Genomic DNA, 26775 nt, shown 5'->3' on the forward strand with positions numbered 1-26775 from the left:
CAATAACACAAGATTACTAAATAAAACGAAAATCGCAAACTTCTACTAACGTCCACAATTTTTCAAAACTATTCTTCAAAAATGTTTAAGTAGAACATTTTTTTTTTTAGTTTTACATTGTAAATCGAGTATTCAAAAATAATGGATTACATATAAAAACTCAAACATCTCAGGTTGGAGTCAACCAGTTTTCAATCTTTTTGCATAAATTGAAAGCTAAGCAAAATGTGCTCCGATCATTTAAAAAAAAAATATGAAGATTAGTATTGTTTTATCGGTAAGAAATCGTTTCATTTAAAAATTCAAAATTCATCGCATATTTATGCATCTATGTATGTATTGAATTTCAAACTTTCCCTTCCATTTTTAAATTATTTTTCTGATGGGCAAAGCCCGTGACTATCACATCCAGAACCCGACTCCCACTCCTGACATACTCACAAAAAATGCGAGTTCTTCCTTCGGGTAGGTAATTTAAAAAATCTAAGGGAAAGGTTTTTGGAAAATTGAAATTATATAATACATAACATAGATCCACGATCAATATTACTTAGTTTATTTTTTCTTGAACACCTTCAAATTTTGTGAAACTTTTTCGAAGATATCATTTCAAGCCAACAAACCTTTTCAAAGTTATATTTTTTTTGAAAAGGAAAAATAGTTTTTTTCATAAGCCCTGTTCAAAAGTTATTTGAGGAAAAATGGTTGTGTTGATGCAAAAAGAAATAACTCACAAAAATCAGTGCATGAACAAAATTTCATTTAAATTGAAAAATATCGAGTCAAAAATGGTATTTTTCTCCGTGTTTTGAGTTGGAAATGCTCCATACTAACTTTGTTCAAATTTTGATCTTAACTTTTGGGAGGAGAAGCGGACCTGGTGTGATGGTTAGAACACTTGACTATAACGCCGAGGACCTGGGATCGAATCCCACTCCCGACAAACTCGCAAAATGTGAGCTCTTCCTTCGGAAGGGAAGTAAAGCGTGGGTCCCGAGATGAACTAGCCTAGGGCTAAAAATCTCGTTAATACAGATTAAAAAAAAAAAACTTTTGGGAGTCCAAAGTAACTGATGCTTTGCATTTTAGAGCTCTTGAAGTTTTCAATGTAACACTCTACTGAAACATTCATGAGTTTTTGTAAAACTGGACGAAAATGAATTGTGAGATGAGCAATGAGTTGAATGCTTAAGTAATGATTTTAACCCTCTAATGCCCAAATTTTTGATTTTGAGCTAAATATCATTTTTCGTCATCTAAAATCGATTTAAACATGTTTTGGAAGATGATTCTTTTTAATTCTCGATTTCGTGAATTTTAGTTTTTGGTTTTTCTAATTTTTATTTTTGAACATCCCCACACTTTTATATTTTTCCTGGAAGCCTATTTGGGCTACGGATTTTTTGAGATGAAAAAAGTTTGAGATTTTATGATTATTGTTAAAATATTTTCATTTTAAATATTTTTCATAGAACATTTTATTTTCCATGTAATTTTATGGAAAATATTTTTAGAGTGTATTCGATACCCTTAAACTAATAATCTAGGGTAGAATGATTTGGGAAAATTTTAAAATATGTTAATTGCATTGAATCGCAAAAATAAACAATGACTTCTAAAAGGTGACTAAAACATCAATTTTTCAATGATTTTTAAAAAATGTAAATACGCTTTAAAATACACTAAAAACCATTTTGAGATATGCAAAACAGTCCTAAATATCAGTCAACAATATAAAAAGTTTGATTTTCCACGAAACAAAAATTACAAAAATGCTCAAACTATACCCCGTTTCAGTGTATCGTGCATGAGCGTTGAGTATTACCGTCATTATTGTTTGCTCTGTTTTTAACACGAAATTATTGCTGAATCTATAACGTAAAAGTGTAGAACTATATAATATTTGAAAAATATCGCCTGATTAATTGATTGGTGTATATACTTATCAGTTACGTTTCTACGACAATTAAGTGAAATAAATTCTCGAGCAGCTATTGCACCGGCCATTCGTTTGTTGAAAAAAAAATGAACAAAAATTGTGGAAAGTGCTTTCTTCTCATCAGTATAGATACGGATCCCCATACGATTTGCGAAGGAGAATGCGCCAAATCGTTTCACGCAAGCTGTGTTGGTGTGACTGAAACCGATCTATGTGCTTTATCAAGCAATATAGTATGGATATGTGATGCATGCATGGTATCGCTCCGCAAATGGAGAGAACGTATGACAGCCGATATCGCAACTAGCACCGAGCCGACTCATTCCATGGAAGATGAAATTTACGATTTGAAATGTAAGGTAGCTGAAATCGTCCACACACTGGCGGGGGCTATATAGAGCCCATATAGCCGAGGCGGTAAACGCACGGGTATTTAGCATGACCATGCTGAGGGTGACGGGTTCGATTCCCGGTCGGTCCTGGATCTTGTCGTAAAGGAAATTTCTTTGACTTCCTTGGGCATAGAGTATCTTCGTGCCTGCCACACGATATACACATGCAAAATGGTCATTGGCAGAGGAAGCTCTCAGTTAATAACTGTGGAAGTGCTCATAGAACACTAAGCTGAGAAGCAGGCTTTGTCCCAATGAGGACGTCACGCCAAGAAGAGCGAACTGGCGGAGGTTGTTCGAAATCCAGATTCAATTGCTCCGTTTCGTCATTCCACACCCGTATCGTCACCTAATCTTCACGAAGGAACAAATGAATCTACCGACGGCGCATCCCAACAAAGTGTGAATAATAATGATGTGTTTTCGTTGTAACTAATATTGACAGGAATGCCACTGAGGATGATATTAGTTTGATGGTATCGCGGTCCCTAGATGCTCCGATATCAAATTGTAAAGATGTAGTGGAGCTTGTTCCGAAATGGAAAAACATCAATACCGTTCACTATATTTCGTTCAAGATCGTACTGAACACGAAACAGGAACCAATTGCTCTAAATACATGTTCTTGGCCAAAAGGTATAAAGTTCCGTGAGTTTGTTAATCGTTCAAATTACACTTGGAAGCCTTGTCATTGAATTTAACTGTTTGTGCACTGTTTTTGTTTGTTAAATAGATTGTTTAGGAGTAAATGGCCTGAAGCTTTTGATTGCTATGTTTATTGATGTATATTGTAATTATGTGTAGAGCGATTATTATGTATTATATATTGTAGATGATGAATATGATGTATATGATCAATGTGATGAGTAATATGATAATTGTTGCTAGATTTAAGTACGTCGGTATTGTACGAAATTTAAATTAAGTTAAGCTATTCAATGAGACCAACGCTGGTCATTTGGATTTGTTAAATTAATACAAATATTTCTACAAAAAAAAGGCGGGGTTGGGTATTAGAGGGTTAAGATTGCTTTTTTGTTTTATTACAATAAAACATGAATAGCTGTTTTCATAGGTCAAAATTAGAAGGACATCCCAAGTAACATTTTAGTTTTATTTTGCTCTATAAGAGATTCTCGACACCAATTTTTAAAAACTATCAATAAAACTGATTCATAACATAAAAACGACTGATAATCTCTTCAAGAGTATCACGCGGCAAAATGGACCACTCTCGGAGAGGATGTACAAACAGTATGAAAAATAGCGATAAAACTGTATTAGAACTTATTTAGAAAAAAAAGAAATTACCTGCAGAAAATTTTAAAAACTATTCCCAGGGGGCATCCATATAGTACCTCACGCTTTAAGAGGGGAGGACAGAGGAAGGGCTCTAAAATGCCCGTGTAGCTGCCGGCTTAGAATGGCACTACGGACCACCTGTTCCGGGGGTGAAAGTCCCCCAAACAGGTAACCCCAATCCAAGGTGTCAGGCGACCCGTGCTGAGGGATGAATGGTTGAGGGGGTTTAAAATATGCTCGATCTTTAACGGAGCCCGTAGCGTTGGTAGATCGCCTTTTTGGGTTGCGTTGCGGTGAAAGATCTACCAAACCGAAATCTAGTGTCGTCCTATTTTTCAATTTTGGAACATGTGTTCTGGTAATTCAAGGAATTAGTCCTTACTACTGGTGTTTTGGTGACTTCCAGTTTTTGAATAAAACTGAGTTTACCAACTTTACTTTGCATATAGTTAAAAACCTCACCATCTAAGGCTAAACTCAATTCAAAGGAAATCAAATTGGGTTAGGGATCCATGTATGTACTAACTCTTCGAAGACTGGAAAGTGCTAGTACGTAAGGAACATACTAGAATCCTTATTACTATTGGAATGATATTGCTACTAATGTTAAAACCCGGGTCCTAAACTTCCTACTGGGGAGAATTTAGCAGTAAAACAAGGGTGATGCTAGGTTTCCGATGCATGGCCAATATCAGTACTCTTGTTTTGTTTTCTAAGAAAACAAACCAAAAAATGTATCAAAAACGATACTTTATTACTCCTCAATGGTAATTAAGTAATGCGACATGCACTACACTAAGGATACGGGTAATGTTATAATAGATCTAAAAACTGGTCGCAGTGACAAATCCGAACAGGAATAAAAAAAGGGGTCTTGTACCGACTTTTCGAACCCTCTAAGCAGAATACCGTACCTTTTAATTCCGCCCTATGTTGCTTATCCTTTGACAGATACGCGTATTTCGACTACCACTTGTAATCTTCCTCAGTGTCAGTTATCCACTCGGATAACTGACACTGAGGAAGATTGCAAGTGGTAGTCGAAATACGCGTATCTGTCAAAGGATAAGCAACATAGGGCGGAATTAAAAGGTACGAAACTGATTACACTCATTCATAAAAAACGGGGTTCTAAAATGTGTGAAAAGCAATGTTTTAAGTATCGGAAAAACCCGTACAAAAATGAAAATGCAGAATGTAGGTTTTGAAAATTCCCATTTGTCGCGTGATCGATGTTCCCCCAGAGACTCTCTTCGCAACGACGCAATTTGGATATTTTTTTATGAAATTTCAAAGCTCTTCAAAATTGATCAAGATGCAACTTTTTTCGACCAAATCCGCTAGTTTTCATGTGAATATGCACAATTTGGATAAACTGCATCGACTTTGACAGTATTTCATTCCTTTTGAGAGGTCTAAGCTTACATTACTTCATATATGGTTTTGCTTGGCGCGCTTTCGCCATTGGCGGTTTTTTCAATTGACACCGATTTGGTTTAACGTTGATGTTTTCTTTTTTGTGCTGTGATTGTGAAGAGTGTAATTCTGTCTCGTTTGGGTAGTGGCTACGGCTAGGAAACCTCAGATTAATTTTCAGCGTAAAAAGCGTGTGTAGCGCAAGTGGCCTTAGTTCAAAAAGTTCATCTTCGTAGGGTAACTTCTGTATGAGTTACCTTGTGAACCCAGTTTTGCTTCTTTCATTATAAATGAAGTGTCGTGCCTCGAGCAGGCTACTTTTTATAATAACGTTAACAGTATGTTCCATCCTTTTCTTATGAATGCCTTCAAGCCAGCTCTTGTTTTCATCTATTCGCTGATATTTGGCAGTATTGCTATGATGGTTATATCATCTGAAGTAGCTCAAACATTAATTAGAGATGCTTCAATTTGATGGAATACTTAGGTAGTACAATTTATGGATAACTTAACATAGAATTACACCTAACCCAACTCTGCATGAGCAGAATTTTCCATGAGTTGATTGATTGGCAAGTGTCAGTTGAGGAGTCTCCATTTGACCTTCTTTGCACTTTTGGGTGTTTCTTCGCAAACTTTGTGTATTCAGGCGTCCCTGCTTAACAAACTAGGGAACCTGTACAAATTGGTTGTGATCACATTTCATAAATAACTCGCTTCCATTGTTACTCCAAGAGAGTCTCACTTTGGGTTTTGTTACTACAACGCCCTCCATCCTGGTATACCTGTTTTGAAAGAAGCTATTCCTGAATAAAAATCTGATCTGTTCAAGTTCAAAATATCTTCGGATCTTCGGAGTCTTTTGTATAGCTACGAATCTCTAGCCTCTGCCACGAGGATTGTAGCTATAGAATCGATTTAGTGGGCACTTAAAAGCTCTGCTTACTTCAAATCTCCAGAAGCAAATGGGGTTTCGTCCTATTTTTCTCAAGACTGATTTGAGTATTTCAAACATGTTTTGAACTCTTGTAGTTTTCTATTACGTATTTCCATGGCGGGAAATTTCTCTATAGTTTTATCCCGAAAGGGTATGGCGTTGTATGAAGAAGGAATGAGTTCCAGATTTATCTGGTTACCTTGTTCTTTCTGAAGTGCTTGAAACGCATTGTCGATTATCACATCTATGTTGTTCGTCTGGCTATCATCCCTATCCATGTGAACTCACATGTCTCCCAATTTGGGATGTCCACCGTGATTCTTTTACACAAAGTTGTATACTTTTTCAAGAAAGTACTCGCTCAAATGTAGCTTTGCTTGGGTGATTTCTGGAATATTGAGGATGCTTTGATGACGTGCCTTTCAACGTCATATTGAAAGTCGTATGATATCACAAGCTACCTCCAATGAGCTAGGGTAATTGATCCGATCATGGAGGAGTTAAGCACTGTGTTCATGTTTAAACCACAATTGTATCGCCCCAAGCAAACTTTTTACATGGATTGAATTGAAAATAATAAAATCTATCCTTTATCTACGGGAAAATAACGAAATATTGCCGCTTTCAGGTTGTTATGAGCATTTTATTCGTTTTTATCTGAAAGAACATTGTGTTCCCAATGTTGCGATATCTGTTCCTATTGTTGCGGTATCCCATTGAAATCAAAAGGGGATACCACAACATTAAGAACACTACCGCAACAATAGGAACACGGTAGGAAACATATTTAGGAAAATATTTTTTTTAAAATAGGTTTTTGGGCAAATCTAAAGCACACAAATGGTGCAATCTCATAATTTAAGCTTAATACATCTATTAAAAATACCTTCCGGTAAAATTTCAGTCGAAAAGTGCTCAATTGCCATTACCGCAACATTAGGTACTACCACAACGAAGAGAACAATTACCCTATAGGCTCTCTTTACGCTAATGCGTTTTACCAGGGCACTGATTAAACCCGTTGTGGTATGGGTTATGAGCTCTCGTTGCGCTTATGCGTTCATTCCCTCTTCTAGGGCACCCCTTCCTATTTCATCACCTCTCCTTTTCCAAATTCCCCTCCCTTGTCCCATTCTTCCTCAGGTAAATGATGAAATAGGTTTATATTTATGGTGATGGCACAAATGTCCCAAATGGAGGATAACGTGCCTCAGGAGCCGGCCTTCTTTTACCTGATACCCCTATACCTGCAAGGATTTCTCCAATAGTTCGTTCAGGTATTCTTCCAGGCATTACTTTGGATTTATTCAAACCTTCCTTCGCGGATTCTTTCAGATTTTTTCTCCAAAAGTTCCGGCAGAAATTACTCCAGAATTTAGCATTACCCATGAAATTTTTCAATAAGTTTTCCTGTAGAGGGTATCCCAAGCAACACACATGTTATAATAAAGTTATGACAGCGCAAGTTTTGGTTGTATAGAAGTTTATTTGACGTAATTCTAACATTGTGTTGAAATTACGTAAAATCAACTTCAATACAACCAAAACTTGCGCTGTCGGAACTTTTATATAACATGTGTGTTACTAGGGATTCCAATTATGTCAGGTGGTAACCTCGATGACACCACTGATGCCATCCCTACTTCTAGAAAATTTATCAAGTTTCATCGAAGAATTTCGCCAGAAAATGTTCGAATAATTTTGTTGGCGCTACATGACTATAGGATTTTTTTCCAGAATTACTTCAAGATTTCCATCAAACACATTTTCATTACACGCGAGATAGCGTAAAAATCCCTAGAAAGAGTTCTCCAGTAAATACTAATATTTTATAGGAACTCCATCATGCATTACTCAAGAAAATCACAAAAATCCTAGAAATTCTGACACAAATAACTTCAAACATGGATTAACGTTAGAGTGATTTTAACTATTTATTATTATTAGTTTATTAAAGACACTTTACCACTAGAGTGGCATTCGTGTCGACATAACGTTATAAGATTACAAAAATAATAATCAATTTATCAAAAATGACACTAGAAACAAAAACTTACAGCAATGTTATTTTCTTATCTACTTAGAAGCTTGGATGTCTAAGTGGTCTACAGGGTTATTGAGACAAGTCGGGAAGATATCCAATCAGTGCAGGAAAATGCAAGAATTTCAATTTCGGTTTTGGGTACCAACAATGTCTTAGTTGTTCCGAAATTCGAAATACACCTTATATTTGAGGATTGAAGTTATTTAAGAAGTTTCGGGATTTTGTCGACATCCAATCTAGCATAAACCACAGTGCGCAGACCATTGCAGCGTTACACGTTTCTATGGCACACCACTTAGCAGCGTGTAAACAGCGCTCTTTATTGGCTTGCCTAACGAACCGCTACTACTGGACTACGACTAGCCACTCTGATCGTGGCCAGCAGCTGTGGTCAGCTAGTGTAAAAGTAGGTGTACCCCTCCGTCGCTGTCGTCAGTGTTGTAAGGATGACAATAGCTCGTGCTTGATTGAGCACAGTTTTCCCGGCTATTGCTTTTATGCTGATTGCCCAGATTGTATATGGTCGATGATGACTATGATGACTGCTCCATGCAATCATTCAACGAGAAAGAATTGAGTTCAGCTGCTCAGCCAACCAACCAACAACCTCATACATTCGGCCGGATGCGAAAAGAACTAGAACGCCAGCAATTATAATGCGATTCGTCGGAAGTGAAACTTTCGCCGACAATAATGGTTCGGATAGACGGAAGGAGAGCAAACTTCGGTCGCGCTTGTCGGGCGGGAGCTCTGAGCCAAAGGCGAAAACTTTTCTTTTATTGCATCGCTGGAAGCGTGCCGTGTAGGATCCAGTTTCCACCCGTCAGAAGCGCGGTGATATAATATGCGCGATAGTGCCTGGCAAAAAAGGAGCGAAAAAAAGTTTGACTCCGTTCCTACTACATATTTCGGGGAACATGTGCCAGATCGTTTGTGTTCATTCAGTTGTTTGCTTTTGAGCTTCCTGATTGGATCGCTCTCGTCATGTAGTTGCTTCCGATTGAGACCACCTTTGTTGGCACCGAGCTGATTGAAATTCCAAGCATTTTTTTTTCTGTACGATGCATTCTTGGTGCACCTGGCAGCTTTGTTTTAGTATTTCCTTTTTGATGTTTCTTCGTTTATTCAAATGCTAAAGTTGAAGCAATGTTACTAAACGATTTTACTCAGTCTGCCAAACAACGATAAACGTCCCTCACCACTTTCATAATTATTGCTAAAAATAAAATGATAATCTACCATCACCATGCATGCCATTCTTGCCCTAAAGTACAATGAAATTTTCAAAATTCTACAGCATCTCATCGTCACATCCTTTCTCAATCTATCACATCGTTACAAGCACAAAAGACACGTCAATCGAATCAATATCGTGCCACCAGCCGGTATTTCGTTTTGAACGAGCTTATAGACGTTTTTTTTCGTAAACTGCCACATCAGTCACCATTGTGCTTCGTTGACAGGCTTTTCCAAACAAATCCTTCTGATGGAAAACAAGACGAGCCGCTGTAATGCTCCATCATGCTTCTGGTTGCGACGTCGACGTCGGTAGTAGCAAATCCTCGAAATTGGTGTCTATGGCACGGCTTTCGCTGCACCAAGCGTCTGTCCAAAGTAGAGGTTTGAATTGTCCGAACTCTTTATAGTAATAACATATTATGTATTGTTGAGATAATCAACCTCAAATTAAATCCTCCGATGCAAAAAACGACAACACCTAGAGAGTGTTGTTGCTGAAGCGCAAGAAAGCATGGATCGGAACGATATGTAGAAGTTTTATATTGATATCAATATCAATATCAATATCAATATCAATATCAATATCAATATCAATATCAATATCAATATCAATATCAATATCAATATCAATATCAATATCAATATCAATATCAATATCAATATCAATATCAATATCAATATCAATATCAATATCAATATCAATATCAATATCAATATCAATATCAATATCAATATCAATATCAATATCAATATCAATATCAATATCAATATCAATATCAATATCAATATCAATATCAATATCAATATCAATATCAATATCAATATCAATATCAATATCAATATCAATATCAATATCAATATCAATATCAATATCAATATCAATATCAATATCAATATCAATATCAATATCAATATCAATATCAATATCAATATCAATATCAATATCAATATCAATATCAATATCAATATCAATATCAATATCAATATCAATATCAATATCAATATCAATATCAATATCAATATCAATATCAATATCAATATCAATATCAATATCAATATCAATATCAATATCAATATCAATATCAATATCAATATCAATATCAATATCAATATCAATATCAATATCAATATCAATATCAATATCAATATCAATATCAATATCAATATCAATATCAATATCAATATCAATATCAATATCAATATCAATATCAATATCAATATCAATATCAATATCAATATCAACATCAATATCAATATCAATATCAATATCAATATCAATATCAATATCAATATCAATATCAATATCAATATCAATATCAATATCAATATCAATATCAATATCAATATCAATATCAATATCAATATCAATATCAATATCAATATCAATATCAATATCAATATCAATATCAATATCAATATCAATATCAATATCAATATAAATATCAATATCAATATCAATATCAATATCAATATCAATATCAATATCAATATCAATATCAATATCAATATCAATATCAATATCAATATCAATATCAATATCAATATCAATATCAATATCAATATCAATATCAATATCAATATCAATATCAATATCAATATCAATATCAATATCAATATCAATATCAATATCAATATCAATATCAATATCAATATCAATATCAATATCAATATCAATATCAATATCAATATCAATATCAATATCAATATCAATATCAATATCAATATCAATATCAATATCAATATCAATATCAATATCAATATCAATATCAATATCAATATCAATATCAATATCAATATCAATATCAATATCAATATCAATATCAATATCAATATCAATATCAATATCAATATCAATATCAATATCAATATCAATATCAATATCAATATCAATATCAATATCAATATCAATATCAATATCAATATCAATATCAATATCAATATCAATATCAATATCAATATCAATATCAATATCAATATCAATATCAATATCAATATCAATATCAATATCAATATCAATATCAATATCAATATCAATATCAATATCAATATCAATATCAATATCAATATCAATATCAATATCAATATCAATATCAATATCAATATCAATATCAATATCAATATCAATATCAATATCAATATCAATATCAATATCAATATCAATATCAATATCAATATCAATATCAATATCAATATCAATATCAATATCAATATCAATATCAATATCAATATCAATATCAATATCAATATCAATATCAATATCAATATCAATATCAATATCAATATCAATATCAATATCAATATCAATATCAATATCAATATCAATATCAATATCAATATCAATATCAATATCAATATCAATATCAATATCAATATCAATATCAATATCAATATCAATATCAATATCAATATCAATATCAATATCAATATCAATATCAATATCAATATCAATATCAATATCAATATCAATATCAATATCAATATCAATATCAATATCAATATCAATATCAATATCAATATCAATATCAATATCAATATCAATATCAATATCAATATCAATATCAATATCAATATCAATATCAATATCAATATCAATATCAATATCAATATCAATATCAATATCAATATCAATATCAATATCAATATCAATATCAATATCAATATCAATATCAATATCAATATCAATATCAATATCAATATCAATATCAATATCAATATCAATATCAATATCAATATCAATATCAATATCAATATCAATATCAATATCAATATCAATATCAATATCAATATCAATATCAATATCAATATCAATATCAATATCAATATCAATATCAATATCAATATCAATATCAATATCAATATCAATATCAATATCAATATCAATATCAATATCAATATCAATATCAATATCAATATCAATATCAATATCAATATCAATATCAATATCAATATCAATATCAATATCAATATCAATATCAATATTCTGCATTGGATTTCGTTATTGTTACGCTTATGCTAATGCGTTAGATCAAATCCATACAATAGGACAACCTACTGTAATGTGGATCGAATCTTATCGCCGCGTATTAGACATTGTATCGCCTGATTGGTATTCAGTTATGAATTGAATAACGAGTAACGAGTCCTACACCATTCCGAACACCATGCAAACATGGTTTGTAAAAGTGTCTCAGTCAGTTGTCGTCGGTCGTTTCCACATTCACGGATCGATTATCCGCGCACATCCAACCGCGATGATGAATGGAACAAGTAGCGGAAATTCAAATGGAGCTTATTGTCATTTAATCGATACTTGCACGACGATGCCGTGCAACATATGCCGCCGCTGCCACCGTAGACAGACCTATCATCGGGTCTTTCTGATTTCTTGCGTTCAATTAGTGGTGTGCTATTTCAAGAGATTGAGCTGATGATGGCGGTGTCAATCACATGGTTGACACGCGAAAAGATTGTGATAGTATGATGGACATGCAAGTGATGAATAAGTTATTGATTCTATTTTGTATAGTTATATCTAATATGTAACATAGAGGACAAATTCTAACGAACAAATCAAAGGCAGGCGTGGCTCTAAAGATTCCTTCGAAAATCACTACAAAAAGTATCGCATAATCTACACTAGATATTTTTGCTAGAAATCTGCACAAAACGCTTCAGAAGTTATACCCGAGTAGGTGGAAACATCCGATGAATAGCACATTCAGTTATTACTGAGTGAATTACTGAAAACGATCAAAACGATCAATTCTGACTATACATGTCAATGGTTGCTCCTCCGTGATTGATCTGAACTGGTACCAGTTGCACTGTGATCCAACTGAATAAGGGGCTGGGACATTCCACTTATTCTCAAAGTGCAATTTTGGCAGCTCATGCATATTTGATCAATAACGGCGCCGGCCAAGTCCTTATAGTCACAGCTGGGAAGGGAAAGGAATGTTAGAGTGTACTGGTTGTTGCTACTAGAGACCGAGAGCACTCTGCGTCCCACAACCCGCACGGACTGGGGTATTTGTTAGACGGAAAGGATGGGAGATCTGGGAGTCACCGTTGGGTCGGTGATGCGATCCATGGATAGGGGTTATTTATAGTGTTCGTGATAGATAGTGTGGTGAATAAGGTGAATAAGGTCAAGCGGCACAGCACGCTTTGGTTGCATAACTTATAGGCGTTATATATACACTGTGCTTTGAGTGGAAGTTGTAAAGGAGGGAAACGACTTTTTTCAATTCGTTTCTGGTTCTAGCGATGGCTATGAACATATGAATATACATGAGTTGTATATGTAGAGAAGAGAGAGTGAGAGAAAGTGGATAGAAAGATACAAAGTAGGATGAAAAGGACGGGCCAGGGATTGAACCCATGACCTTCTGCATACGAATCAGAAGCGGTAGCCACTAGACCACCAAGCCCGTCAGTTATTACTGAGTGAATTACTGAAGAACAAAAACTGTTATTTGTTTGATTGAGGTAAAAGATCAATAATAATAGAAAAATCTAGTATGGTGAATTCCTCAATAATAGCTCTTTAAGATATTACAAGATGAAAACAATAGCAGACAAGATTAGTCGTTTTTTTTTCTTGAAAAAGAATAAAAAAATGCCAACATCCAGCATCGAACATATGACCTTAGAATTCACAGGCGGCAATGCTTACCACTCACCTGTGGCTCACTGTTGTGAATATCATGGGAACAAGAGCATGAGGTTCTTCGTTTCCTCATCTCAGAAAGCGGCGAATGGAATTTCACTAACATTGAGTCAATTCTATGGGTGTATGTGTTCCATTACGTTCAAAAGAGCTAAATTTGTTCTTATGAGGACATTTTCAGACATTTCGACAAGTACAAAAACTGATATCATATCACTTTGAGTTATTCGTGAGATATTCTTTAAATTTTAAAATAATACATCTCGATTTGAGATATGATTTATATAATCTCATCTGCCCGGGTTATCTAGATAAAGATATATATTTTTCATAAAATTTTAACGAATTATGGAACAAATTTACATCAATTTTAGGTGATTTTAGACCGGAATACTACTAGTGTACAGATATTGGCTTTTTCGGTCTAGGGTCAATCTAAACGACTAGTTTTTTATTAACCGACGTTTCAGCCGGCTACATTTGGCCTTTATTAAGGGAAAATCAGTCAACTGTTTTTTTTTCTTAATTTTGAATGCCGTCAATGGTGGGGAGAGGGGGGTGATAAAGGCCAAATAAAGGCCGTCGAAACGTCGTCGGGTAATCCAAAATTGGCCGTTTAGATTAACCCTAGACCGAAAAAGCCAACATCTGTACATTTACAAAAATGTAAAATGTAAATGTAAGTTGAGACGATATACATACATACGTGTATTCCACTAGAGTCCTACATGAATGAATAACGATTTGCTTTCAATAAGACGTGACATTTCGTTACGACACAGATTGGGCTTCTCATGCCCAGACTGCGCACTTATCGCCAATTTCGTTCTGTAGTTATTTTTGGTGCAATCTATTGTTCCTAACATACCGCTTGTCGTTTGGTCGTCGTTTCCAGCCCAAACCGTGGTGTAGAAGGCTCGAAGTAGACGACCGTGACAATATAAGCTCTTGTTTTACGATTCAATCACTGTGCGTGTGACCATTTGACGATGATTGCCATCACGAGAGGATGAAACTTATGACCGAACCGGAAACAGTACGAAAAAGCCGGGAAATGAACGACAATCTGGACCAGACACGTGGGGGCGTACCATTTTGCTGAGGATTGTTTAGGCATTATTGCCATGGAATGAATGGTTGGATGACGAAAACCGCAACAGATCGGTTGGAAGGCGATGTTTGTTGTTAGAATTATCAGGGCGTAAGCTATGAAGCACTGATTATAGGTGCAAGCTTATATAGAACAGATAGTTACCGAATTATATTCTTTTGGATTTTCAAAAGCATCTCAGTTATCTACTTCACATCCACCCGCCACAATCTACAAAAGCATCCGGTATAATCCTTCTTGTCGTTGGCAATCATATATTTCTGTAATATTAATATGGTAGGGGAAAAGCGGGTAATACCGTCAGGGTGGGTAAGCCCGTCACCTCAATGATTTTACCAGAAAACAGGTATTTAGTAGCTTTTTGTCCACACGCCTTATTTGTTTTTACCATTTTTACTCTTTTGAGACACATGATACCAACATTGACCTGTCAAACGCGAAGAAAATAAACAAAGCAAACGCACACGTTGTTGCACCAACGGTAGATGTCATATTTCGTCTGTAGAATTTAGCCTCTGGTTTACAAAAGAAGTACAGAAATTTATTTTAATCAATCATGTATTCTCATCTGTACTATTCTTTAGTGCTAAGATTCATCGAAAGGTCAGTTTCAAAACAAAATACGAAAATAAAGGTGCAATTTGGGAAAAGTGAGCTTTTCGGGTAAGCCCGTCACTCATCGGCAGGGATTCTTTCAGGAACTCTTTTTGGGATTTCTTCGGGTATCCTTCCAGTTATTCTTCAAGGAATCACCTGAAGGCTGACAAAATAGAATCAAAATTATTTTATCTAGTTCAGTTAATCGAGGCGCAATCACGTTTAACGCTTTACGGAGCCGAACGTTATATCAAGGTATGGCCGTGTACATGTCTGTTACTCACAGAATAATAATGAAAAATGTATATCCGGCTATTTTTGTTAATGTCGTTAGCCCGAACGCCATTTGACCGAATTATTTTTTTGGTCGGATGCCGTTTGGCCGAATTATTATCAGATGAATTCAGAGGAATTGACAATCTTAAGGTAACCAAAAGTGAGCTTAAAGCGATTTATCAAGTTTTCAGCGAAGTTTTCCCCTTCTTTTAACATTGATCATTCTATTTTTTTTTATTTAGCAGGAACTTTTTTCATTATAGTTGCTAATATGATCATCAACATGTTTTCTTCTTTTAAAAGTTATAAGTGATTTTTCCGAGTTTAACCGTTAAATGGTTGCAACTGTCAATATTTTCAGAGATTTTTTTTTCTTCCAATGACATTTGACTGATTAGAATAATTAGTAAACCATCCCAACTCATCAAAAATGTCTTGGAAACAATTTCAAATTAAAATCTTTATAAGTATCTTGAGAAAAAAGGTATGACGGCCTTACCCCATAGGGGCAACGGTCTTACCCGCACTGCATTAACAACATCAAAATTTAATGTGTTTATGTTATGTACATTATTCGCTAGAATAAAAATATTTTAAAAAATCTAGTGATCAAATCTTATAAAATACTAATGAATCGAACATTCTGCGTAGTCAAAATATCAAATTACACCTTCAATTAATTTTGAATAATCCCAATGCTTAAGGTGACGGGGTTACCCCTTCCTCCCCTACCAAATTAATATTCCAACACATGCAGCTGATGCTTCTTATTCCAAATGAATGCCCTCCCCTCATGCGAGAAATAAATAAGTCTCAACGACTTTGCTGGATGTGTGTTTCATTAATATAAAGCTGACGAAATTAATCCTTGTGTGGTATGTAGAGATTACCATCATCGTAATGAAGAAAAATGAAAAAGGAAAAACGTTGTGCATGTTGCACAGCTCACATTCATACTTAGCTTGAATCCAGGGTTACCCCATTTGAATAAAACATTTCTGAACATAAGCAGTCACATGTGGCTGGCATAATGTTTCCACCATAATATAGAAGAGTAGCTTAACAGTACATACGAAGGGACAAGATGTTTCTTCGAATGTATCTTTGGGAGATGATAACATAGTAATTCTGTAACATAACTATGTTAACATCTCCCTAATCATTAAACGAATGAAAATTATGACTGGAATAAATTAGAATGGCTTTCTGTTATATTTCTGTCTTTGTTGATTGAAGTGATAGCATTATTGCTCAAAAAGTTTTTATCGTACCTTCACCATTGACTGATATTATTATCCTCCATGTTGATTGATGTTTGGATATTCAACATTGTTTTTATATCATTGCAAAATAGTTTATTTCAAATTTTTAACTTGGCTCCTCTGACAACCAACAGCACATTTTGCTCTATTTTCCATGTAGTTGATATTGGGTATACCTATGTATGAACGATAATAAAACGTTCTTCCAGTCGGAAATCTACAATTCCACGTATGTGCATCACAGCACACGATGGAGGAAAACTAAAAGTAAAATATAGGCCTGCGGATATGAACATAATTCCAAGTTGCAAGATGGTATTCACATCATAACTCATATCGTTCACATTTTATGCTCTGCTTTTGTGATACTCAATGTATTTAAATTAGCACAATAAAATACAGCTAGACATGAAAGCGGACTTGGAAGCTCAAGCCAGTCACAATAATTCAACTCGAATACGTACATAATTGCTCGCAATCGTTGCATATTTAACCGTTATGTGTCCGACAATTTTTTTGCTTTTTTCTACACCGTGCGTTCTAAATGGGCGCTGGGTACCCGGGTACCCTGTCGGCCACATTAAGGTTAAAATTGACAGTTTTACGTTATTACATTAAATGCTAAGCAGAATATAATCCCTACATATCACACATCAGACACATCAAATCGCGGCTCTTTAGATAACCTGATGAACGGTTAGCAATAAAATGGCATCAGACCATGTTTGAGAGAACCAGTAGTATTCCGGAACCGGTTCCGTGTGTCCCGCCGGAATTGGTCAAATGTAGATCGGAACCAGACCCAGCATGCGACACATTAAATAGCAGCTTTTTCGATAACCTGAAAAACGGTAAGCAGGAAAATAGCCTTAGATCACAGCAGAGACTACCGGTAGTATTCCGAAACCAGTTCCGGGTGCACCGCCGGAGGTGGCCAAATATAAAAGTGAACCAAACCCCAGACCAAACCCATGCATACGACACATCAAATAGCGGCTTTTTCGATAACCTGGAGAACGGTAAGCAGGAAAATAGCCCTTGATCACAGCAGAGACTACCGGTAGTGTACTGGAACCGGTTCCGGATGTCCCACCGGAAGTGGTCAAATAAAAAAGTGAACCAAACAAATGCATGCGAAACGTCAAATCGCGGCTCTTAAGATAACCTGATGAAGGTTAGCAAGAAAATGGTTTTAGACTATATTTGAGAAAACCAGTAGTATTCCGGAACCGGTTCCGGGTGTCCCGCCGGAAGTGGTCAAAAGCATATGGGAGCCAAACCCATGCATGCGACACATTAAACCGCGGCTTTTTTGATAACCTGATGAACGGTTTGCAAGAACACACGGTTTGCTTTGATCACATCAGAGACTACCGGTAGTGTTCCAGAACCAGTTCACATCAAACCGCGGCTTTTTGGATAACCTGATGAATTGTTTACAAGAAAATAGACGCAGATCATATTAGAGACTACCGGTAGTGTTGTGTATGTTGAACAGTTAGCGAGAAACGAGTCTCAGATCATATTTGAGACAATAGGTACAGTCTTGGAACCGGTTCCGGGTGTCTCACGGGAAGTGGTAAAAACAGTGAAAATAATCAATGCAAGCGATAAATATGTGTAAGAGAACAAATTCTTGACAAAACAGAAACAGGCTCTTCAAATCACACCTTTCTTAATTCCTGAGGTGTAAATATGCAGTAGAATGGGGGTTACATGGAAATATTGAAATTTCATCGCATCAACCTCAACCAATCCCCTTTTGCGTCTAAAATTACTGCGCAAAATTTTGATCTGACTGGTTGCTGCTCGCGCTCTGTGATATGGTTCAAATTTGAATTGGATTTAGTATGGCAAATTTCACTTGCTTCCATTTTGTTGGTCAAATCTTATGAATCTAGTAACCAATGATATTAAAATATGGCCTAAAGTGTGCAGAAAAAAGTTTATCGAAGACTGTCAAGTGATTTTCGATTGTAAAATAAGTTATATTTTAGCTTGTTAATATAACATCTTCCAGGGCTATGTTGAACAGTTGAATGAGTGTCCATTACTCTGTCGTTGTCCTCAGTAGTGAGATTTGAACAAACTAGACTGGCCGCAGTTTTTTACACTGTCTATCGTCGACTTGATCAATCTGACGCCATTCTCGTCCATGATTTTTCATAGCTCTCTGCGATCGATACTGTCGTATGCCGAAAAGGATGAAACGTTGAAAACGATGAGCGACGATGCGTTGGGACCTGGCAATCGCGACATTTTTGGAGAATTTACCTCACGGTTAAGATTTGGTCCGTTGTCGAGCGGCCGTCAACGAAGCCGGTTTGATAATTTTCCACAAACTTATTTACTTTGGGTAAAGGACGAGGAGATATGATGGTATCACTTCGTGGGCGACATTCAGAATTGTGATCGCTCGGAAGTTGACACACTCCAACTTATCCAACTTATCAACTTCCTTGTAGATGGGGCAAATGGTCTCTTGCTTCCACTCTTTCGGTAGTTTGTTGTTCGTTCTCCTAGATTCGGACTATTATCCGGTGCAGGCAGGTGGATAATTTTTCCAGGCCAGAGGTTAAGTTCAGCTCCAAGCTCCGATACATCCTTAGCCAACTTCGCTCAACGTGGGAGTTGGCTCGTTGTTGCTCCCTGCTGTAATAACGTAGTCATTACCCCCGCCGACATGGTCCTCCATGTCTACGCACCCCGCACCATTCAGGTGTTCATCGTAGTGCTGCTTCCACCTTTCGATTACCTCACGTCCGTCCGACAAGATGCTTCCTTCCTTGTCGCTGCACATTTCGGCTCGTAGCACGAAGCCTTTACGGGATGCGTAGAGCTTCTGGTAGAACTTCTGTGTTTCTTGTGAAAGGCACAGCAGTTCCATTTGTTCGCATTCCGTTTCTGTCAGTGTTGCTCCTGCAATGTTCCTCAGATTATTTTTTTGAGATTTTACAGCATTTCTTGCAAAGATCCTCCTGAGATTGTTTTTAGATAATTTCAAGGTCTTACTCCCCATGTTCTTTCCCGATCTAAATACTACCGGATATTGTCGCTAAATAGGGTGTTCCTTTTAAGATTTCTTCATTTCCGCTGTTTTCAAGTTCCTTTCTAGGAATTCAGAAGTATCAGTAGGAATTCAGGTTGAATCTTCCGAGAAGTTCAGCTAGTATAGTTGTGAGAGTGATGTTGTTGGAGAGAGAGGTGAGTTCTGGTCAGATATTCTGCGCAAAAATATCTATCTTTCAATATCTTGATAGTCAAACCTGGTATGTGTCCTGGGAGAACACTAAACGTCCGCATGTTTTTATCAACAGATCTACGGTAGGGTGCCGAATCACTCGACCAGCGGCTGCTATTTTTGACACTTTTCCACTACAGCTCAGTCAACTGATAGACTTGAACTTTTGTACACGGCTCGATACTACATATGACCATTTATGCATTTCACCGCTCCAGAGAGTGTACTTTCCACCACACAAGAGTTTGTTCGTGACAAATGATTGGTAATTTGCACACAATTATGACGGGATACTGTAAAGATTCTTTGTAGTGAAGTTGCGCAAATTCAATATTAAATTTGATAAGGAATTTGCAGGAATAACCTCCCCCATCATTCAATAACAACGATCTCGGTCATAGGGGATCGAACCTGCATACATATAAGTTTAATGCATACAAACCATATCAAAGCGGAAACTTTCTGAACTTAATCGAATATCCAAGCTTCTACCGGTAGAGTACTGAGAAGTGGTTTCCTCCCCTTTCCCCCTTTTAGTATGCTGGCACACAGGGAACATACCTACGTGCTACGTGCAACTGGAAACAATCGACCATATGTTTGCTGAGCAGAGTTACAACTTCCAACCTCATTTACAAGTCATAGCATTCATGCACTGGATTGTTAAGCACTCAAGCTGTGAATGATGCCTTTTGGAATTGGCATTTGTTTAATGGTGAAGTATGAACGTACGTACAGGTATGCACTGCGTGAGTGCAATTGATGATTGGTAGAACACATACCATCTGCAGTTTAAGAATTCGATTAGTTGATTCTAATTTTTATTGGATTTTCATAGTATGAATTACCAGAGCAAAATCATCGGCCTCATTGGAGCACAGTACAGGGCATTTTCGTGCAGAGTACTGCCCAACGGTGTCCGATCCCGTCCGGGTCGTTGCTGGAGTGAGGCAAGAATCTATACTATCACCACTACTGTTCCTCATCGAAATCGACGAGATCCTGGTAGGTGCGATTGACAGTGAACTAAACCGTGGATTGCTGTGGCAGCCCATTACCATGGAGCACCTAAATGACTTCGAACTGGCTGATGACGTTGCTCTCCTAGCTCAACGGTGCAGAGCAAGCTCTTACCATCAAAGTCAACAAGACCAAATCGTTCGATGTAAACACGGTCAACCCTTCCAGCTTTACGGTAGCTGGGCTATCAGTGGAGAATGTTGAAAGCTTCCAATATCTTGGTAGCCAAATAGCAACCGATGGCGGTACCAAGGTCGACATAGGTGCACGGATCAAGAAGGCGAGGGCTGCTTTTTCAAGCATAAGAAATGTATGAAAAAACGACCAGATTAGTCGACGCACCAAAATCCGACCCACAATTGGATCCCCAACGTAAAGCTCCATGGTGGATGACATGTAAAGCTGATAGCAACAGAAATTCGGGAGCGAAAGTGGAGGTAGGTTGGCCACACTCACTCTACACAGGGGCGGAAACGAAATCTGCAAGCACGTATTACATTGGGACCCAGCAGGACATCGCAGCAGAGGCAGACCCAGAGGCTCATGGCGGCGCAGCCTCAACAACGTAATCAAGCGAGTCGACAGAAAACTTTATCTGACCACAGGTCAAGGCGATGATGGCTGGCAATCGCCCAGGATGGAGAACTTTCAATTCGGTCTTCTGCATCACCGTTTGTGCACAGGACTGAAAGTAAGTAAGTAGTGACTAGAGCAGTACATCTCGTTTTGCATTCTAGAGGGAGAACGTCAATATTTTGTTGCGAAATTTCGAAGCTAAACAGTTACCGAGTTGTCTGATAACGCATCAACGTACTTACCCTTGCAATTTCCTTTCTGGTGCAGCAAAAGTTGATGAAGTTCACGTTTACAAAGTCAGCACCGTGACAAACGGTGACGGTTTTCTCTTCGAGCGTATCCTGCGAGCCCATTGTGACCAACTGTCGGAGTTTCATGTCCTGTAAGTTGAAGAAATAAAAATAGGATTATTAAACTTGCACACTGCCAAATTTAACCCTTACTAAAGCTGTTTGAGCAAATTAGATGATACTGGAAACAAATCCAATTATTCATAAGTGACCTAACTCCAACCTAACCCCAAGAGCAGTGCCAGTGAATGAGCAGCGAGCATCCAAAAGTCGTTATGTACAAGATGCACAAAATTGGTGAGCTCGTTTCATGTTGTCGAGTGTTTTTTTTTTTTCGTTTTAATCAACACCAAAACTTTACAAAAATTACATTAACATTGACTAACTAACACCCTATTTTAAAAATCTTTAATTTTGCAATTTTATTGGCTCTGGCCTAACTCGTATGAACAATTATGCACATGTGCTACTTGCCGTCAGACTAATAGCTAATCTAAACTTTTATCGACATGACTGCAAGGTTACAATGTATCAGACAACAGTATTGAGCTTTTGCTGAATACGGGATCCATTAGAACACATGGAAGCGATTATATGTAGTTTTGGTTATTCCTTGTTTAGTAATCGGTTCATCTATGTTGTTATGTTGTTATCAAAAGTCACAAAATGAGCCACGAAGCACAGAAATTGCTTTGAATGAAATCCAATATAAATGTATTGATTTTCGAGAAAAAGCACAAAATCAGTCATTAAACCAAACAAAAGAATCGATCCTTTTTCCCCCTTAAATTAGGTCAATGATGCTCAACACTAATGCAAGACCCACGTAAATAACATTCAACGTTCCCAAGAACATTTATTCACGAAATCACTTTTGAAGTAATCCTTCTCAGAAACCCTTTCCATTTGTGCCGTTTTAGGTTGTCGAAAGCTGTAACATCAGGAGAGTGGGAGATTTATGGTTCCCCTCATCAGTGTGCTCGCGGTCGGTTTTGCCACTTGCTTGATTAGCTGCGACACGGTGGCGGCGGCGACAACGGTGACGATAATGACGAAGACGACGAAAATGGATTCAAAACACTTTGAAAGCAGCACATACCTGCCTTCGCTATAAATAATCCGGACGACGAAAATTACATAATAGCCTTCCGCACCTCGAGGTTCAAGTCATTATAACGTGTAATTTGTCATTTTCGTAGGCCCACCACAGCGTTAAAGCTTGGATTTCGGAAAGCTTTCATCGTGCATGGATACTAAGGACAACGCGTTCTAACGCAATCCGTGGCCCATTCTACCTGGTTTTGATAGCGCTCAGACTCTGGCGGGCCTGGTGACGGAATGAATAATTGCGTGGGCGGTACGACGATTTGGTTCGGAAAAACCAGGTCGCAAGGGTTGCATAGGTAATTTTCCTTTTCACACTCGCTTTCGGTACGTTTAGTCTGATGGAAGTGGAATGATGCCATATCATCAAGCGTTTGCTATTAACTTGATTTATATACTACTCACGCTATAGCATAAATGCTTCTACTGCGTCTTTGACGTGAGAAAACTACGATTCATTTCAGAAGCTTAATATTAAAATGTGATATTCGTTAAACTTGTGTACTAGTGTTTGTCACCACGTGGAGAGTCGACTTTATAGCTCTCTCACGGTTTTGGTATGCGTGTGCGATCCTTACTTTGTTTGGCAAAGTTTTAGATAAAACTAACATGTAAAAGTCCTCCATATACTGTTTTCTGATAGCACACTTCTGAGCTGAGATAATATCAAGTAAGTGTAACTTTTTGAAAATCAGTGTTCCAATCTCTGATGTGTACTCAAGTTGCGTTTTACCCTTCTTACACCCTTATTACCCTTCTTACACCCTTAAGAAGGGTATAAATACCGCTTGGAAAACCGACTTTCGATCCGAGGCCCGCAGGGCCGAGTCACATATACCAATCAACTCAGCTCGACGAATTGAGCAAATGTCTGTATGTGCGTGTGTGTGTATGTGTGTGTGTATGTGTGTGTGTATGTATGTTACAAAAAAATGTCACTCACGGTTCTCAGCCGTCTGTTGACCGATTTGAGTTCTCTTGGAAGCAAATGAAAGCTACTACATCCTAGTAGAACGCTATTGAATTTTATTTTGATGGGATGTTCGGTTACCGAGATATCTTTCAAAGAGTGCTAGGGAGTAGTACAACTTAATTATTTTAGATATTTTTGACAAAGTGTATCACCATAAATTTCTCAGCCGTCTATCAACCGATTTGGGTTCTTAAGGCCCCAAACGAAAGCTACTACATCCTAGTAGAACGCTGTTGAATTTTTTTTTATTGGACGTTCGGTTACCGCGATATCTTTCAAAGAGTGCTAGGGAGTAGTACAACTTAATTATTTTAGATATTTTTGACAAAATGTATCACCATAAATTTCTCAGCCGTCTATCAACCGAATCGGGTTCTTAAGGCTCGAAACGAAAGCTACTGCACCCTAGAAGAACGCTTCTGAATTTCATTCCGATTGGACATTTTGTAACCGAGATATCTTTCGGGGAGTACTTTGGAGTAATACAACTTAACTTTTTAAGAGGTCTTTGACAAAATGCTTCATAATAAATGAATTAGCCGTGTGTCAATCGATTTGAGTTCTCTCAGCATCAAATGAAAGCTACAGCATCCAAGTAGTATGCTATTAAATTTTATGCCGTTTGGACATTATGTTTCCGAGATATCTTTCCACGAGTAGGGGTAGGCGGGGCAATATGGACACCCTAAGGTTTTTGCCAACTTTACCTGGCAAGATGTCAAAAAAGTTTAGTTTTTTGACACATGTATCCTTTTAAAGTCTATTTAGCATCCATTGCATAAGAATGCTCACGAAGAAAAATGATTTATCCACTTCAAAAAATGTTTTGAAAAATGTTAGTTTTTCATGACCGTCTTCAAGCATACGGGGCAGAATGGACACCCCCATGGGGCAATATGGACACCATGAGACTTTTACGAATTTCGTACATTATTTACACCTATAAAGTAATTTCATTACAAAACAACTATTATGGATGAATAATACGCCGAAGAAGTTCATTTGTGTTCAGTTAATTTAAATTCAGGCATTTAACCGAAATTATACTGAAATCGAATAATTTGGTTGGTTTGTGATTTAGGTTATATTTTTCCCTTGCCGCTTCTTTCAAAAAGGTGAGTGTCCATTTTGCCCCGGCAGCAGAGGATATTTCCAAACTTGATTTTTGATATAATAAAGAAGAAAATATAAACATGTTAAGCATGTAGATACAGCAAAACTACTTGCATGTGTTCTAGAAATATCAGGTTTTAATCGACCTGCAATAAATTAATCACTAAATCTTATTTTAGATGGTGTGAAAATTATAATTTCCATGCACAAAAAACGGAGGACGCAACTTTTTCGTGTAAAATCAAGTCTAATTTTAATTTCGAATGTTTCTTTCCTGAAACTACGTTTTAGACAAATGGACTATATTCTCCATTCATTAAAAGTTCAAAAAAGTTCGCATATTTCAAAATATTGAGGGTGTCCATTCTGCCCCGGGTGTCCATAATGCCCCGCCTACCCCTACTAAGGAGTAATGATATTTACGCTTTTGAGAGATTTTTGATAAAATGTATCATAATACATTTCTCAGCCGTTTGTCAACAGATTTTTTATGATCATATTTGGTTACACAAGTTAAATATACATGAAAATGCAATTGCATCAAATACATAAAAGCTACTATCTCTTTGTTATATTTGAGCTTAATAAACAGTAGCAAAAATATCACGGAATGTATGTAGGAAAAGCCTTTTTACCCTTCTTACACCCATAAGAAGGGTATAAATACCGCTTGGAAAACCGACTTTCGATCCGAGGCCCGCAGGGCCGAGTCACATATACCAATCAGCTCAGCTCGACGAATTGAGCAAATGTCTGTATGTGCGTGTGTGTGTATGTGTGTGTGTATGTATGTTACAAAAAAATGTCACTCACGGTTCTCAGCCGTCTGTTGACCGATTTGAGTTCTCTTGGAAGCAAATGAAAGCTACTACATCCTAGTAGAACGCTATTGAATTTTATTTTGATTGGACGTTCGGTTACCGAGATATCTTTCAAAGAGTGCTAGGGAGTAGTACAACTTAATTATTTTAGATATTTTTGACAAAGTGTATCACCATAAATTTCTCAGCCGTCTATCAACCGATTTGGGTTCTTAAGGCCCCAAACGAAAGCTACTACATCCTAGTAGAACGTTATTGAACTTTTTTTTTTGATTGGACGTTCGGTTACCGCGATATCTTTCAAAGAGTGCTAGGGAGTAGTACAGCTTAATTATTTTAGATATTTTTGACAAAGTGTATCACCATAAATTTCTCAGCCGTCTATCAACCGATTTGGGTTCTTAAGGCCCCAAACGAAAGCTACTACATCCTAGTAGAACGCTATTGATTTTT

General features: G+C 36.7%; 1 protein-coding gene across 7 annotated transcripts in view; it reads right to left on the minus strand.

The window, feature by feature from the left end:
- LOC134287642 (1-phosphatidylinositol 4,5-bisphosphate phosphodiesterase classes I and II) overlaps window positions 1–26775 on the minus strand; it is a 321529-nt gene that overhangs the window by 104060 nt on the left and 190694 nt on the right. For all 7 annotated transcript variants that reach the window (XM_062849987.1, XM_062849988.1, XM_062849986.1 and 4 more), the window contains exon 5: window positions 22264–22401. In XM_062849987.1, the coding sequence (XP_062705971.1) occupies window positions 22264–22401 (138 nt within the window). The remainder of the gene's footprint in view (window positions 1–22263; window positions 22402–26775) is intronic.

The sequence above is a fragment of the Aedes albopictus genome, chromosome 2 (genome assembly GCF_035046485.1).
Source record: "Aedes albopictus strain Foshan chromosome 2, AalbF5, whole genome shotgun sequence".
NCBI classification, from domain to species: domain Eukaryota; kingdom Metazoa; phylum Arthropoda; class Insecta; order Diptera; family Culicidae; genus Aedes; species Aedes albopictus.